The 17,921-nt window shown below is 42.9% G+C and overlaps 1 protein-coding gene across 1 annotated transcript in view; it reads right to left on the bottom strand.

Moving 5' to 3' along the window:
* Positions 1–17,921, bottom strand: part of CDHR1 (cadherin related family member 1) — a 45,676-nt gene that overhangs the window by 24,112 nt on the left and 3,643 nt on the right. The window contains exons 3-10 of the mRNA XM_033066286.1: positions 12,335–12,480; positions 11,504–11,554; positions 10,585–10,674; positions 10,017–10,103; positions 8,193–8,309; positions 6,490–6,633; positions 4,130–4,208; positions 1,216–1,316 (exon numbers count right to left, since the gene is read on the bottom strand). Of these exons, the coding sequence (XP_032922177.1) occupies positions 1,216–1,316; positions 4,130–4,208; positions 6,490–6,633; positions 8,193–8,309; positions 10,017–10,103; positions 10,585–10,674; positions 11,504–11,554; positions 12,335–12,480 (815 nt within the window). The remainder of the gene's footprint in view (positions 1–1,215; positions 1,317–4,129; positions 4,209–6,489; positions 6,634–8,192; positions 8,310–10,016; positions 10,104–10,584; positions 10,675–11,503; positions 11,555–12,334; positions 12,481–17,921) is intronic.

Here is a 17,921-nt window from a genome sequence, read left to right as displayed (position 1 = left end):
GATTTAGTCTCTGATTCAAAATTCTGCTGTGATGTTTAGATGAGCTTAATTTAAAGCAGATATAGTTTAGGCAGACAGGCAAACCTAGCTGGTATTTTTCTGAACCATGAGATTAAATCCATCTGGGTTTCAACAACTGCAACATGCAGCCTGATTCACTGGGTTGAACCTGAGACATTTCCTCTGCCAGAACAGAAACTGGCTGGTATTTTTGTCACAGCAGCTATATCTAACATGCCTTTTTGCTCAAAGGGCTCAAAACCAAAGGCGCTAGTCCGGCAACTGAGGTGCCTGCCACTATGTACACTGGATAATATAACACCTTTTTGGTTCCTCTGGCAGCTTTTGCAGCCTGCATGACCTCTGGGTCACCCCATGCATAATTAGGAGATCAGAAAAGCTTGCAAGGCTTTAACCCATTCTGCATCTGGGGAGTGGCAGCAGGCTGCAGTGAAGCAGAGCTGATAGAGGCAGAAATGGTGCCTGAGTTAAACTCAGCCCATGAGGACTCTGTGTTCTCCCAGGTACAGCTCACTGCTTGAACCCAGGAGCAAGTGCTCTTGGGGATGCTACACACTGGTTCTGGCAGTGTGCAATTCCTCAAAGCTGCCAGTATTGTTCTTACCACAACAACAGTGTGCAGCTCCAACATGCTGAAGAAGACTGATACAGTCTTCACAATTTAAGTCTACATTTTCAAACACCTTTTCTTTAGAAACTGCTTAAAATATCACAACCTGTCACGAGTACTCGTGAGGTGTGAGCATGTATTTGTACGTGGCTGATGAGTGCCTCAGGAGTAGATGGTGACATGACACTGCATGATCTGTCCCTATTACTAATCATAGATTTGACTGTTTCCTATCTCATAACATGGAGGTTTCAAGACATTAATTTCCAGTTTAGCAATAAAATCTGGAAACACAGAGAACAGGTATCCACGGACTCTAAAGGACATTGATTCTCTAGCCTCAGAGATAAAATTAGGACAAAATGTTTTCACTTGAAAGAAGTAATTTGAGATACTAAATACACCAACAATGATATCCTGACATCCCAACAAAAGCAATTAGAGTTGCTTTATACTATCTGGCTCAAATATAGGAGGTAGTTTCTGAAACAGGCAAAGTCAGCTATAAATTGAACAACTTTAGACCAATCATGCCTACTCATGGCATTTTAGACCAATAGGCTTAATGTGGCCATGGTACCTACCTTAACTTTTAGTTCATACACTTCTTTCTTGAGCTGATTTGGGCTTTTTATTACAGAAATGGCTCCGGTTGTGTTGCTGATTTCAAATGAACCTTCACTTCCTGCAATGAAACCAAGATGCTGGTTACATGCCACACTTTCTTTCTTTGAACAAGCATGGGCAAAACAACTATACACTTCATTAGGAACATCTTTCTTCATATGTGTTTCCACATCTATCAGTAGGTCTGAAGCCACTCTTCAAAAATGAAGCATTTCTATGACTGGTCACAGTGAGATAAAAACACAGATGAGGGCCGAAAAGGGTTTTCTTCCTTAGGAATGGTTCAGTGGAGTTCTTCCTTTAGGGGCAACTCTCAGCATTTTTCTCTTCCCATCCTGCTTGCGCTCCCCTCAAGCCTCAGCATCTAGGCATGCAAATTTGGCATTAGTTTTTATTATGCTGTCTTTTTGATATGCTGGTTTAGACAAAAATAGACATTTGCCATTATAATTAGCAAATGCTTAATTAAGTCTCGGAGAAACAAGAAATTTCTCTCACTAATACCAGCTAAGGTGAGAAGTCTGACAATCTGCCTCAAAGAAATACAGTCACTTCCCTCAGACAGCATCTCTGGAGAACATCTTCTGGTCTTAAACAACGAGTTGTCAAAAAACCCCCAACTTTCAGCCTGTTGCAAGGCTGTCCTGAACAAAAAAGGTGTTTTGGAGTATCTGGGGTAAACCCCCAAGGGTTCTGAGCTGAGGCAGAGTCTGACAGAGGCAGGACAGGGCTGCAGGCTGATTTTGCTACTGCTAGCCAACTTCCACTGATCTGGAGAGAACACCAGTTCCAGGCAGCAGTTTATTGAGATTGGTATATTCGTGCTGAAGCAAATGCCAGCTTGCAGAGAGGCAGCAGTGTCTCACCAGGATGTCAGGAGCCATCCCACATCCCAGCCAAGGGCAGGCTGGTGCCCAGCAAGGGCAGCCCTGATCCTGCCTCATGTACAGTATCCTATGCTTTGTGCAGTCTACCATTGAAAGGAAAAGAGAGGAAATCCCTATAAATGTAGGAGATCAAACCTTCAGAAATAAAGGATGATGACCTGAAAGCTCAGTCATTTTTCTTTTTCTCAAACTCATTTCCAATGCTGATTTTTAAACCATCTGATAGTATCCTCTTTTGCTAATACCCACAATAACTGCAACTTCATTAAAGCACTCTAGACACAACATTGAACAGATATTGACTCACAATACCCAATTATTAAGATACATTGGCCTGCAAAATATATTCTGACTGAGAAGAAGCTTAAGTCAATAGTGGTTTCAAACCACCATACTTCATGTTATTGTCTAGTTATCCCAGGGAAATTGGTAACTTGGAGTATGTGTAGCAGTATCTGTGTTCCTCCATACAGCATGTTCAGAAGATTGGAGCATTTCCTATCATTATCCCACACTCCCCGGATAAGAAATGCTTATTAAGAACAATTTCTATCTGCTGTTAGTGTTTTCTTGTCCTTTGACATCCCAGCCTGCAGTTACTGGAATAATGGCTTGTCAGAAACAGTGCCAGTGTCTGAGGTGCAGGGGCAGAAACCTGTTGCAATCTTTTTGTTCTCTGTTTTTCAACTTTTGATGCACTAAAAGCATATTCCCTTTCCCTCGTTTCCATTTCACACAAACAAAACTCTGTGTTAATGGGCATGAGAAAAGCCTGCTCCCCATTAAGTCATATTCTGTTCTACTTATCTGTCATCCCCTTCCATCTTCCTTTCCCACTCTTTCCTAAACACCTACCTGTGTTTTGTCCCAGAGAACCCTTTTAGTCCTCTATTTTCTTTGGAAATCCAGTGTCTTCCGTCATTAATCTTATTTCCCTTTGACATTTTCCCTGGTTCTTCTGCCTTCACTTGTTCTCCTTACTTAACGTCCCCCTTGTTTAGCATATTTTCATCCCACTTACTTGCTCCTCATTTTCTATCTATTGTCTTCTTCAACTCTTTTTCCCTCAATGTTTCTACCTTTTTTTAACCTATTTATTCCCTCATATTAAGAAGGAACCTTAGCACGGGTCTCATCCCACACCAACACAAAAACTCATATGTGAGTATCTCTCTGTTCTGGCTGTTTAGATCACTTAACACAATGAAACACACACTCCATAGCTCTTAAACTACACCTCAGATTTCTCTTAGGAAGTTTTGGGATTTTTCACACTGGTGAGTTGGGGTGCCCAGTTGCTATGGAAGCCTTGTTTTAGAAGGGAGAGTATAAAACCCAAAACCCCCGAAGCTCTAGCCTGGAGTTTAGTTGCTCTAAACTGTTGTCCTCACCACCTAATGAATCATCAATTCAGCTAAGTTTCACATTGATGCTATTATAAGATGTGTGACAGACACTCTCAGAATAGCTGATGGAAAGCATTAATCTTCTGGTAACATCTGTTATCTTCCACTTCAGTGTACTGCCAGTGTCTCTTCACTAGTAAATATAATTTCTTGCAAGAAATCAGAGGTTTGACTGTTTAGCCACTTTCATAGCTGTATTAATAAAAAATATCCCTCCAAATGTCATGTCTGAGTCTCCTAATGAATTATCTCATCTCCCAAATTAAATGATAGAGATGCTCAGAAGAGTAAATACATGTCCCTTTACACTTTCTGAAATGACAAGCAGGCTACTGATGCCTAACAAATCAGCAACATTAAGAGTTCCAAGCACAGTTCTGTGAAGAAGATATAAAACTCACTGAATTGAATCTTGGCTATTCTCTGCTAGACAGGGCCCTGAAGTTGTTTGAGGTACCTGACATTATTTCCTGAGATTTTGTCTCAGGTTTATTAAATTTTAGCATATTCTGTTCTAATTTAATGGCAGATGTAGTTTTGAGTGCCCTTCAAAGTTCCTATAAGACAAGGCTACTCACCATTCACGATGCAGTAATGAATACTGTTAGGCTTTCCTCTGTCCCCATCAAGAGCAACAACAGTAAGGACCTCAGAGCCCTGGGGGAGAAATGGGAAATCACAGTCTGTGCTGAGATCAGAGCAGTGGAATTGCAACTGCACATTAATAAAATGAACTCCTTCAAGTCTTTCTGAGTGAAGTGCTGGGGGCAGAGTGGGTATTTGTGCTTGTGCCATATGGGAACACAAAAAGGGCCAGTGCCCACTCTCTGGGTGTGAAAGGGCTGCAGACCCTGTGTGGCCAGGGCTGCCTCAGCCCTGGGGGCTGGCTGCTCGCAGGAATGGTTGGAAGCTGCCTGGAGCCGTGGATATGGACAGAGAGGATTCGCAGCAGCCAGTCTGAAACCCAGAGTTTAGTTTTGGGCACTACCAAGATTCCCTCTGGCTGCTTCTGTGTAGGCTCCTGTGGCCCATGGCCACACAGTGTGCTGAGACACCGGCAGCTGCCAAGGAGTCATTGGGTCACTTTGGTCCTTCCTAATCAAGTTCACACAGGCAGTAGAAGCAAACAGAGATCACAGAGCAACTTGGCCCACAGAACATCTAGGGCATAAAATTGTGATGAAAATGATGGTGATTTAACTGCCCTTAAAGCTTCACTGTCTGTCTTTCTTTACAAGTCACGTGGCCGTGGGCCATACGTGCAGAATTTGTGCACTGGGGACCATTTGCTCATGTGGCTGCTCCTATCAGCTCAGAGGGATGATGAGTGTCACATTAAAATGCTCACCCAAGTGGCAATGAGCTGTGCAATTCAGGGCTCTAAACTGCAGTGTTGCTGTTTGAGGCTGCAGAACCAGGGACATTGAAGTAACTGTCAGTGAATCACAAATGACAACAAGGAACATTTTCATGACAGCCCTTGAGTGAATTTTTCAAACAAGGGCAAGGCTCTGTTAGAGCAACTGGAAATACAGAACTGTATTTATTATCATTTATGCTGGAAGCAGCAATAAAATCTGCCTACTGGGCAAAATGCAGTGCAGCCCCTTTGAGGGTGACAGAGTACTTGTAAATCCTGACAACTCCACCAAGGAGAAAAGAAGCAAGTTTACAAAATTAACACCAAACATCACTAAAATCAGCTATTGACTCTTTCTCTGTGGAGTTCATTCTAATGGCAAAACCCACACTGTGAAGGACTGATTCGTGCTTCCATCATTATATCATAATGGTGTAAGTTATGAGCTCAAGCTGGATGTAATTAACATTTATTGATTCTCATTTCCATAGTAAACACTAACTCCTGTGTGCACCTGATAGTTATTTCAAGATCTATATGTAACTATGCAGAATAAATCAATATCCATAGTATCATTCATTCTAAACACCTGCAAAGTACAGGAGCATTACTTCTCTGCCCTGCTGAAATGCAACAGCCTCTGCAGTGAACTGCAGTCTACAGCTGTGCATGGGCTGCACTGTACATTTCTGGACAGAAAGGTAAGACACAGTCTTTCCTGAAACTCAAAGGAAGGTCAGATGAACAGAGTGCAATCACTGCTAAACTGATCAACAGCCTAATGTTGGGTAATTTCATGGGTAGGTGCCATTTCTTGTCCTATATAGGAAGAAAATTTTAATTAAATCTTATGTATCAGAATGAAAGATGATCCATACACAATCATGCCAATGATTATATACAGAGAAAACCCATTAGGTTTGCAGCTTCAAGAATATGTGGCTGAAAATGGTTCTCCTAATTGTGTCCCTGCTTGGCTGACAATCTGGTTGAGTCTAGGCTAGGAGGCCTTCCTGGCCCATCCTGCCTAACCAGCCATCACTGAGCAGAAAGCATCCTGCATTTCGGGCATGTCAGGGTTGCTTCTCCCCAGGTGATGTCCATAGGACAACACAGAGAATCTGGAGTATTTGGGTGCAAATTCTGTCTGCATCTTGTACAACCAACTGTTGGTAGCAGACTGATCTGAGCTAGAAAATAAAAAGACTGTGAGACCACAGCAAGCAGACACAGAAAGGCTTTTAACCATGATGTGTTCAGGTGAGGTGACTGGCAGCCTGCTTAAGCCTTCAGCCAAATGCCTCTGTGGGTCTGAGCTGCAGAAGAGCTCTTACTGTCTGGGCTTAGACCAATGTAAATGGGCAGAATCCTTTTTCTTTTATGAAAACAACAGGAAGCCTTGCATGGCAAATTTGCAGTAAGAACAAGTCTGAGATTTGTTCAGCTTATTTCACCTAGGAATCAAATCAGAGTTTAGGTCCCATTTCCCATAAAGCCTGTGCTAGAAACCTTAGAGCCATGTTGACTGAGATGGGAAAGGCTGCACTTGTTCTCCCCCAGATGAAAACCAGAACTTACAGCGAGCGTGTCCTCATAGACGTATCCATAGTAGGGAGTCCCGATGAACATGGGAGGAGTGTCCTGGACATCCTCCACATTGATGGTGACTGTTGTTGTGGCTGAAAACACTTTGTTGTCTCCCCTGAGCTTCCCACCACCATCCTGGAAAAGAAATCATTGTCAGATGCCTCATGCCTGCACACCAGCTGAGGCAGTGCATGGACCTCATGAGCCTTCAGAGCACAGTTCCAGGAATCCTTCCTGTCTCTGAACACACGATTTAATCTGTGCTGCCCTATTCTCTTCTCTGTTCCATTTGTCCTGCTCTGTCTCTGATTAGCAAGACAGCTTGCAATGCCTCATAAGTAATTTCTTATATTAAAAGAGATTGACCCAATATATACAGTAATAAATGATCTTTAGAGAGAGGACAGGGAATTCAAGGTTTTTTTCAGGAAAAAAGAATGCTAGAAACTGATGCAAAAAGTTAGCGACCAAGGTCTGCAACTCTTCATCCCACATAGAGCCTTGTCATGAGCACAAGGCAGTGCACAGGAGCAAGGTAGTGCATCTCTAGAGGGAAATAAACAGTGTACATGCTCAAAGTCTCCTAGGAACTCCTATGTGATAAAGTGTGAGCACAGAAGGGGCTGTGCAACAAAAACCTGCGAGACAGCCACACTGTGTAAACAGTCTCTGGGGACTTGGTACAACCAGCTCTGCACGACTGCTACAGCAGAGCCAATTAGGAAGACAGCTCGCTATTTCAGGAGCTTTTAACACCCTCAGTCTCAGAGCACCAGCTGTAGGTCAGTAGTCATCATGCTGGTGTGTAAGAGTGAGAATTGTTCAACAGGTCTGCAGTATCAGTTCTGAGAATTCCAATTTTTTTTAAAAGATACACTGAATTTTTTTTCTTCCTTACTGCCCCAAAGGCAGTATTTAAGTGAAATTTTGTTACTTCTAGAATGAACCCTGGCTAAAAAATACATGAAAAGGTGCATACATTTTTCAAAAATATGAGCAACTTGAAGTCCCCACAAGTTACAGCAAAATTGCCCTCTTTCCATCCATGTGAGTCTGTCTGTGTGACAGGTCCCCACAGGATTGTGAGAGACTTCAGAATCTATAAACTTTAAATGCCTGTTAGCATGTGCAGTCACAGGCACAGTACTGCTGGGAAAGACAGTGGGAAGAAGGGATGTGCAGCAGTATTTGCAGGATTTAAATAAGCTCCTGCCATGAGGCAGCAGAGAAGTGAAAAAAAGAAACATTCACAGATATTTCCAGAGAAGAAACCCATCAGCTGTGCTGTGCTGGGTGTAGCTGTGCCCTGTGTGGTACTGTGGGTAGTGACTGTGGCCTGTCTGCCTGCCAGGGAGGGGTTTGTCCTTGTGCTGGCAGGGCTGTGCCCTGGGCAGCAGGAGGAGGCTGATTCTTCTTGAGGCCAGGGCTGGATGCACCAAACCCTCACTTCTAGGTGAGTCTCATGACACAGGTGACATGAACAAAATGTGGGACACCCCTTCCCAAACCCTCCAGATGTTCAGCAGCAGACACCTGCTACCTTTCCTCCCTCACCTTCTCACGTTACCCCCCACGCCTCCAGAGTAGGAGTAACTCTGCTGCCTTCACGTTTCAGCACCACCTGTATTCAAACTAATTGGTCCCACTCAAACACAACACCCCTTTTCCCCTGGTCTCACATAAAAGCCTTTTACCTTGGCTACAACAACAACAAAATGTGTTCTTGATTTCTCGTAGTCCAGGGTGACCCCTGGCTTGATGCGCAGGACACCGCTGTGACGGTCTATTGTAAACTTATTAGCATGGATGTTCTAGAAGAAAAGAAAAGAAGAAACAGCCAGAGATTACACATATGGAGATAGGATTGCCATAGGGATTCATCTTTTATTTCATCTGCTAAGGGAGAAGACTAGAATAATGATACGGTTTGGGTGAATAATGTATTTGATGAATTTCACCTCTGTGTGTTTATGAAGAATTCATGAACCCACTGCAAGTCTTTCATTATTCAGAATTAATCAGTTACTTGTAATGTAGATATTTTTAATCTTTTAGTATTTCATTGTGAAAATTTAAACTTTGGTTAACTCAGTTAATTGCATGGAAAGAAATAGGGAGACTTACCAGAAAAAAAGATGAAGGGAAAAGGGAGAAAAAAAGAAACTGGGTTACCCCTAAGTGTTTCAAAGTTCTACTAGTTTCAAAAAAAAAAAAAGCAGGAAGGTTGCATGTATACATTATTGTCAAACAAGTGGTGGTCTGGTGATTTTTGTGATGTACAAACAAACTCTAAAGGACTTCTCAACAGAGGTCTAAAAATGCCTTCTTCCATTCTTCTGAACTGGAGATATCTGTACAAAAACCTATGTTCCTATATTCAGGCACAATGGCCACTATCAGATCATTTTGGCCATTTCAGCAGACATCACCACCTGCCTATATCATATTTGTGGAGAGCTTTTCTCTGTGCAACTTGAGAATTCTCAGAGACTGTGCCCAAAGACATGGCAAGATTTTTTCAACAAATACACATATTTATTATCCTTTTGCCACACAAATATATTATAAACTAGACCTAGAATTTTGAAATTGCTGTTCCTTGGTTCATAGACTATCTGCTCTCTGGTAAAAGCCCTGTGCAAATTTGAATCCTGCACATGGAACATAATTTGTGATATCAAAGCTAAATTTCAACAAGGCACTCAAGGTGTTCTTTCATGGTATGCCCAGGCTCTTAAAGGATTATCTTTAGTGCTATGTAAACATCTTCTAACTTGTCTTCATATTCATATCCAAAATTAAATATTGCAACAAATTTGCTTTGGTTTTTTTGTTTGCTTTTTTCATGTTTCCTCTTGAATAAGGGGAACTGCAGATAACATGGATGAAACTGCCTGTAGGAAGAAGGAATTGGAAGGACATAATGCAAAAAACTGCCCTTGTGGCATACAGAAGAACTGTAATACAGAAGTTCAGCTTTAAATCTGGAGCCCTTTCAGTTCTTCACCAGTGGGCAGCAACTGAAAGGGCGGTTTCAGGCAGTCACTGCTTTGTCAGGGAGAAGATTTAGTGCCTCTCATTTCACACTGTGATCCAGGTATCAATTATGCACCAGCCTGCTACACCAAAGGGCACATTTATGTTTCCAGTGTGTTTTTCTCCCTAAAGAAAGCTATTTCATGCTTTAGAAATCCCATAAGCATAGAAGATTACCAGCTAATCTTGTTCTCCCTGTCACTCCAAAGGAAGGGCCAGTAAGAGCCCTGCCATGAGGGGTCCTGCTGGCAAGCACAAGAGTGTCAGTGGCAACTCCTGCTCCCCTTTCTGCCTGCTGGACCACCCTTGGCTGCTTGCATTCAGACAACATCCCTTTTGCCAATGCTTATTTTCTCATGCATGGTACAAAACTGGTCCTGTAGGCACAAGCACTGCACTCAGCCCCCAAAATCTTTTAAAATTTGCTTTCTGAAATCTCAGTAAATGAGAGATGATTTGTGAAGGTGCAGACAATACTTTACCTGCAAGAAGTAGGTGATACTTCCTCCAGAACCCGTGTCTTTGTCTATTGCCTCAATCTTAAAGATACTGCTGCTGGAGGGAGTGTTCTGTGACCAGAAAGAGTTAGCAGAGTCACACAGAAACAGAAAACCAGGTGAATTAAAAGAAATGAAAAATGAGCATGCAGGGAGGCAGAAAAAGAGAGTGATGGTAGAAAGAATGTAAAAGCACTGAAGGAACCAAAGAGCAGAAAGGAAAGAGGGAAGAGGTTAAAACTGGAAAAAAAAAATAAACACTTTGTGAAATAAAAATATCATATTATTTTAGTTGAGACTGAGTACATCCTATTCCCACTGTAGTAAATTCTAAAAATTGACTCACTTCTTGGAACTTACCTCAAAAATATCACACCCTAAGTACCTAAAGACTTATTCCCTGAGCTTGCAGTAAATATTAAATAACTACCCAAACCCTAAACCAAAGAATACAAGTCCGTCCTGCACAAATTGCTATTTTATTGAAAACATATTAGCCCCTGTTTACACCCTATACAAGTATATTTCCAGTATGCAAAGGAACTTCACCAACCTCTGGGACTTGGACTATGTAAGGTGTATTGATGAACTCTGGGCTCTCATCATTGGCATCCATTACAAGGATCCTGACTTTTTCAGAAACCTGGAGTAGAATATGAAGAGCATATTATGACTCCCATTATTTGTGAATCCCATTATTTCCTGTTTACAGAGGTATCCAGGGCAGTTGTGCCTGTCAGACACTGCAATGTCCCAAAAATTTATTGTAATAATCTCAGTTAATTTCTTTGAGATGAGGAAGAGTTCTAGATTTATCCAGTCTTGTGGAAAAGAAGAGGGTCCCACTTTTGTGGTACCTCTAGTGATGAAGCCCACATCCTCCTCCTACTGGCAGACTGCTCTGCTGGCTGTGACAGCACCAGCCCATAAATTGAAAATGCCAAGAAAATCAGTGGAAGTAGGACTGTATGCTCAGTGCCTCAGATAAGTCTTGAATGATTAGATGTGAACAGAGCTTTATCCAGCAGCAGACAAGAAAGCCCCCACCACCTTAGCCTAAGCAAATCTTCTTAACATCATGCTAGAGGAACACTGTGGGGGTAGGGACAGGCAGCTCTTGGGCACCCAGCACTAGTTCCTATAATGTCACACATTTCTCCAAAAAGCCTCCAGACCTTCGGCATGAATCCGACTGTGCTGGCAGTGAAACGCCATAGGAAGCTGCTGTAATTCTGCAGGCTGCTAAGTCAGTATTTCAGCTCACACTACATTGCAATTATCCTTAAATAGCTGAGCAAGGAGATGAAGTGAGACTTGAGTAACTGAGTTCAGTGGCTCTTGGAACAGGAGGTAAGACTCTAATGAGATTATGATTTCTGATCAAATGAGATGGTCCCTTTAAGGTAATTTAACAGGAGTAGGTAGGTGAGGACAGAAAGTTTGACAAAGCTACACCATAATTAAATACTTACTGTACTCAGGCCATCTGAAATACTGACAATAACTTCAATCTCATCTTCCTTCTGTAAATGAAGAAAATTCTTTTGTTAGAGAGATGGTGTTTGTCCTGATAGCAAAAGGGACTGCAGATTTAAACCTGTCGAGGCAGGCAGATGAAAGTAACAACTAATACCACAAAGCAATCCCAGCAGGGGCCAGGAAGACCCCTCAGAACCTCCAGGTCCTCCAACCTTCTGTGCCTACTGTCAGGAGATGTTTGCCCTGGTAATCCCTGTTGCTTCCTCAAGTGCTCATAAAAATCCGTCACCTTTTTCAAGAAATGTTCCCTAAAATGGCACTTCAGTTCAAAATTCTTCTGTCTTAGTGTACAGATTTGTAAAGGGTTTACCAAATATTGTGTAAGCTTCTCAGTGAGGACATAGGAAGGGTTCAATGTCTTATTCCCAGAATAAGGCTGCCTTTAGGCATCTCTAACCAGGGCTATGATGTACTAGAGGACAGTCCTGAAACACTGTTTACACAAATCTCTACTTCCTTATGTCTGAGGATTTGATGACTGTAGCTGCCCCTAAGCTCTTGATGGGGTGTGGGAAGATAGAAACAAAGAATAAACTTCTCTTTCAAAAAAAGCTGGACAGACAGCAGGTGAAAAAATTGATAGCAGTGTTAGTAGCACAAGTCAACTGGAATGCAACATGATGGGGGAAGTATAATGTCTTAGAATTGCAAAGTATATTACATGCTTCAGGGGATAATAAAGTGGCCTTGTCCCCCAAAGCCTCAGATCAAATTAAACTGAAAGAAATTCCACAAACACTGGGAGTGGTGCCATTTGATTGTACCTCTCTGTCAAGCTCCTCGATCAAAGTAACATTTCCAAGATTCCTGTCAACAGAAAAGTAGCGTCTCGATCCAGCTTCGTAGGTCAGGTCATATGTCACAGGATCTCCTTCTGGATCAGTTCCATTCAGAGTGTACACATGGGTACCTGAAAAATTGATATTCAACAGCATTTCCCTGTGGTTATTTCCATCAGTGAGTGTTCACTGGTCTGTTCCTTAGGAACTTGGCTATCCTGCAGCAGGAAAAGGTTTTGTCAATCAAAGCCACTTACTGGGAAATACAGATCAGCACAAAGTTCAATAGTCCTGATGCCAACTTTTTAGCCAACTGGTTAAATTGAGTTCATCAGTGCTGGTTTCTGTCACTTTAGGCCCTTTCCTGTGGAGCTGTACCCAGGTCAATACTGTTCCTATCCAAGGGTTTACACAGGTGACAAGCTCTTCACCAGCTCTCAGCCCAGGTGAGCCAGAAGTGATGCTGGTGTACAGCTGGGTGACAATCTCAGCAGCACCAAAGGCACTCACAGACCTCCCCTCTGTAGGAACAACAGAACTGCAAACTAGCATGCAGAGAATCTGGCAATCTCCCTTCAGGGAGAGCTCCTGCAGGCCTGGATCCGAGTTCTGGAACTTGGGAGGTTCAAGGACATTTTTGTATTTTCCCACTTTCAGAATTAATCGATACAAAAGTCTTCTTTCCTGCTTCACTCCCACTCATCAGCTCTCTCTCATTAAGTTCTTTACTTGACACACCCACTCATGCTCATATTAATTAATAAATTTTTCAAACTCATCTATGTATTTCCTTCAGAAGCTGGAGAAAGATTGTTATTTCTGTTTTTTAAAATTGAGAATTTGGTGTCAGTTTTTCCACTAAACTGACTTTGTGTACTATAAATGATAATTCCTGGGGGCGTTGTAACACCCATATCTTCAAAACATGATGAGAGTGTTTATTAGTATTATTTTTTAAACTTACATGTCCGTTATTCTACTGTGCTTTAACACTTTCATCCAAATAACTTCAAGTAGTTTACCAACACCAGTTAACTGAGCCTGAAATATAAACCGCTGTTGTTTCCTTCCAATCTGCTGTGCCTTGGGTAAGTTACCTGAGATATTCAGGTGGTAGAGGTTAAGCACAGAAACTGTGCTCTATATCTAACCAAGTCCTCTGCACTGGGAATACTCACTGCTTGCTAGTGAGTTTGGCTCGTGCATGCAACCCAAATATGGGATGGCAGGATCCCTGCTAAGAAAGTTAGCATAAAGTTAAGGAAGAACATTAAGACTTCCAGCTTTGAACTACTATGGCCCTGAGTTTGAGAGATGTTTAATTCAGTTCTCAAAAGTGACAATTTTTTTCTCATCTCCTCTCTTCAGTAGCTTAGGTCACTGACCAGATGTGCAAGCTTGTGTTTAATTCTAGAGCTTTGGCCACACCACTGACAGGTCAGCTTCTTGAAGGTTTCCTCAGTTTTGCAAGGCAACCTTTTGAACCTCATTTGCTTCCTCCTTGGCATGCAAACTGTGAAGTTCCTCAGAGGACTTAAGGGACATGGGACATCCAGCCATCAGTAGTGATATTTGGAAAGCATGGCTGTCTTCTTGTCTTAAAAAAGATTATACCAAACCATGTGGAATCTGTGCTCACTTATGAGTCAACTCGCTTGTGATAATTATCAGGCAATATTTGGGCACCTTTGTACAGGGAAATGTTACACTGCAAAAACCAATGCACTCACAAGAGCACTAACAAATACATCCTGTTATGAGCTGGTTCAGCCAGACAACAAATAAGATTTGCAAAATAGTTCACAAAAATATCACACATTTTTCCACATTTTTCTTGTACTTTTCCCACAAAACAGAATGGAAAATAACAGCACATCTATAACTGTGATCCCTGAAAATTATTAGGGGAAGACAATGAGCAGTATGATGAGACACTGCTGACTGTAACAACTCTCTAAACACAAGGAAATGAAAGGAGAGGAATTAACTGGGACTGATACAAAATAGTATGCTGAAAGGATGCCTGCTTCCTCATACAACTATCTATACAAAAGACAGAAATCTGAAAACTGTGGAGGGATCTGCAGCACCAGCACAGATGATTTATTCTTGTGTTTCAAAAGCTTTGCCTTGATTTCATGGCTGGGTACAATTGGAGATTTAAGGTGTCAATTGTCATCATCTCACTGATATGAGTGAGATAATATAAATATAAATATAAATATATAAAATATAAATATAGTGCTTTTCTGCAGCCTTTTTTTTGTCATTGGTTGTCTCTACATCTCAGTTGTTTTCTGTACTTCTTACTACGTTTTCCTGTCCCTTGCACTTGGCGCAATGCTGGCTGTCCTGCTTGTTTCTAGCTTGTGTGGATGTCTGCAGCAGCTGCTGAGCTCTCTGTACCCTGGAGAAACAGGATGGGCACCCCATCTGGGCTCTCCTGGAGCCTGGGATCAACCACCAGGCACAAGGTCTCTGCTGTGGCTGTGGCTGCCCTGAAATACCAATACCAGCAGTACACAAATGCAAACCACTCCTTAGGGGGCACAGGGCTGGAGAACAACAGACAAAGTTTATGTGAATGCATTTGAACCTGGGCTTGTTCTTTACATCTCACAGTTTCCTTTCCTACATTTCTTAGAATTTTCTTATGAGGAAGAGAGGAACTTTTTTGCTGCTAAATGTGAGAAGAAACATTGATATTGGTACAGACTGAGATTACTGAGTTTCTGAGCAAGTAATGATGGACTTCATTGATTTTTACACTGGACTGTTTACTTTTTAGCTAAAGTTGATACTTCATTTTTCATAATAAAAAATACTCACATGACTTTTAAATTAGATTGTGGATCAAAATTTATTTTCTAACTCATTATAATTCCTTATTTTTTCCAAATTGTAATTTCACTGCACAGTACTCTCCATATCATTAACACCCCCAGGAACACTTCTCAGCACAGTGTTAATGCCAATTAAAAATCTGTTCTCAGTGTGCTGCCTCTACTTGCTGAAAAGGAAATAAATGAAAAAGACAGCTAAAATCTTACCAGAGGATACCAAGTAAACAGCCTCTCCCTGTCATAAAAATGTGGGAATAGAAGAGCCTTTACTTGAGGATATGGCAAATGCCACAGTTAGAAGGGCTGGATACTCTGAGTTCCCGGGGATGGTGCAGCAGGCTGGCACAGGGGAGTCTTGGGGAGCTCCTTGCTGCTTCCTGTTGTGGCTTCCTCCCAGGAGCCATGCCAGGCTTTTCCACTCTGTTTTCCTATTCCATCTTAAAAGGAATTTGCTCTCTGTTCTGCCACTTGGGCTAAATGGCTGTCTCATAACGCTATTGCTCCATTTTACTTCATTTTGGACTCAAAATTAATCACAATCTCTGCCCTGGGCTCTGGGGCTGGTTTTGCTTTCTCATTGAAGACGTGCTCTCCCTCTCTGCTGTGCAGCACTCAGCAGTCAGATCCCTTCCCTGTCACTTAGACAAGCCAAGCACCTTTTGGGTTCATGCTCAGTCCGGCCGTTGTCCTTTGCCACCACAGCTGACATCTGTTAACAAGATGCTGAGAGGGACCTGCATGGCCATGCTCCCAGCACAAGACACCTCTGTTCCTGATGTCACAGCAAACACCACCTTGCCTGGGGTCACATCCTGCTCTCCCCCTGTGTCAGCAAGGGCCCATTTCCCCAGCAGAAAAGGAGATGGACAGCAAACACAAAGCTACAGACAGCTTTTCACACAGACAGCTGTTTGCACACCAGTCTCACCCCAAGCACAGGGGGTGCTCAGGCTCCTGGGGGTAATGAGCACACACAATGACTACCCCAAAGCCAGCTCCTTTCCCATTCACTGCCTGCTACTGCTCTTCTGGACCATGCCCAGGGACTCCTGCTCCCTCCCTGCTCCCTCCCTCACCATGGTGCCCCAGCCAGCTGGCAGAGCAGAGATATGGCAGGAACAGCAGCCCAAAAGCCACGACTGCTACAGCAGCAGCTGAAACACACCCTGCAGCTGCCAGTGCTGTCCTGGAGAGATGGGACACGGCAGCAAGTGCTCAGCACAGGATCCAGACTGTCACCCCAAGGACAGCAGCAATACCTCCCTGCAGCACCCACAGCAACCAACTCCAAGGAGAAGCCATCTGAGTGCAATTTTCTGATGTGTCTGCAGTTTCTGTCAGAAGAATCAGAACAAAATTGAAGGTTGTAACACCTGTGAGTCCTCAGAGCATCTCTGTGCAGTGCTCAGCTTTGCAGGGGGCTTTGCTCCGTGCACTTCTGGCACTGCCACAGGGCTGCAGAAGGCTGTGTTTAACATTTCTGTTCTGGTAGCTCCCAGCTTTCCTAGAGGTGGATCAGGGTGACAGAAACAAGGAAGGAATGATGGGTACCACAGGGGACAAGAAGGCTATCCACAGTCAGCTGTGAATGATGGGAAGAAAGGAGACCAGGAGCGTGTAGGAACAGGGCAGACTTGAAGGATGGAGGGATCTGAGGAGATCAGTCACCCAGGGGTGAGTAGCTGACAGCTGTAGCTTTGATCAAAGATCTGCCACTGCAGAATGGGAGGAGGGCCTTCTTGGGGGCAAGGGAAAAAACAGAAGGGGAAAAGCAAGGAGATGGTGCAGAGACCTAGAGAGCGCTGATGATGTTTGGGCTTTGAGAGAGTAATGAACTTAGGCCATCTCAGTGTGCTTCAATCCCCTGCTCTGCAGCTGCTCCCAGCCCCACTCTGTCCCCACGATGAGCTTACAGGGATTAAGAGGTAAGATGAAACAAACAACCTGAAATAGCATCTCACTCCTGCCTTAAGACCTTGATTAGGAGCACACGCACATTTTGTATGTACACATGCAAAGAGCTAATTACCCACCTGCCCTGCCAAACCACAAACACCAACTGCTATTTCAGTTTATAACTTCTCCCATTCTTCTTAAATCTGGCACTGAAAGGGGCTTCTGTTCTGGCCCCTCTTACCCTGAGGGGGTCTCATGCCCTGCAGCAGTAAGTAGGATCTGGGAATCTGCAGGTCCTTTGAAGCATTCATGCAGAAATAGTACTTGCTGGTTTTATGATAACTTGGTACACAAGTTACAACAATCTGTAAATAAGCAAAACTGGACAAGGGAAAAGAAGGTCAAATTAAAGAGGATATGAGAATGGTAATGAACTTGATGTGTTCCCACAGCTGCAGAACTGCAATTTCTCTTTCTACAGCCACACAGAGAATCCATCATGTCCTTTCAGTGTTCCCAAATGTTGCATGTCCCTTGCCTACAGATGTCTGGGAATATAACTAACACATACTACTTTGCCAACCACTTGCAATCTCAGCAGGGCCAAAGACTGTAAAATTTTTGGAGGTTTATTAAAGCTTCTCTCTGTGGTATTGCACAGATAGATACCAGCTGCTGCCAAGCGAAGCATCCTGCCCATGACTCCAAACTTTTTGGAAGGACAGGGAAGACCTAATGGCAACCTCTCCATTTTTGCAGCACCTGAGTGAAGCCATCCAGAATTAAACATAAGGAAGTTTTAGTTCCCCTGTTTTGTCACTGATCATCCTGCT

This window comes from Catharus ustulatus, chromosome 8, assembly GCF_009819885.2.
Source record: "Catharus ustulatus isolate bCatUst1 chromosome 8, bCatUst1.pri.v2, whole genome shotgun sequence".
Classification (NCBI taxonomy): Eukaryota; Metazoa; Chordata; class Aves; order Passeriformes; family Turdidae; genus Catharus; species Catharus ustulatus.
Note: the sequence above shows the minus strand (reverse complement) of the source record. Positions and strands in the feature narration are given on the sequence as shown.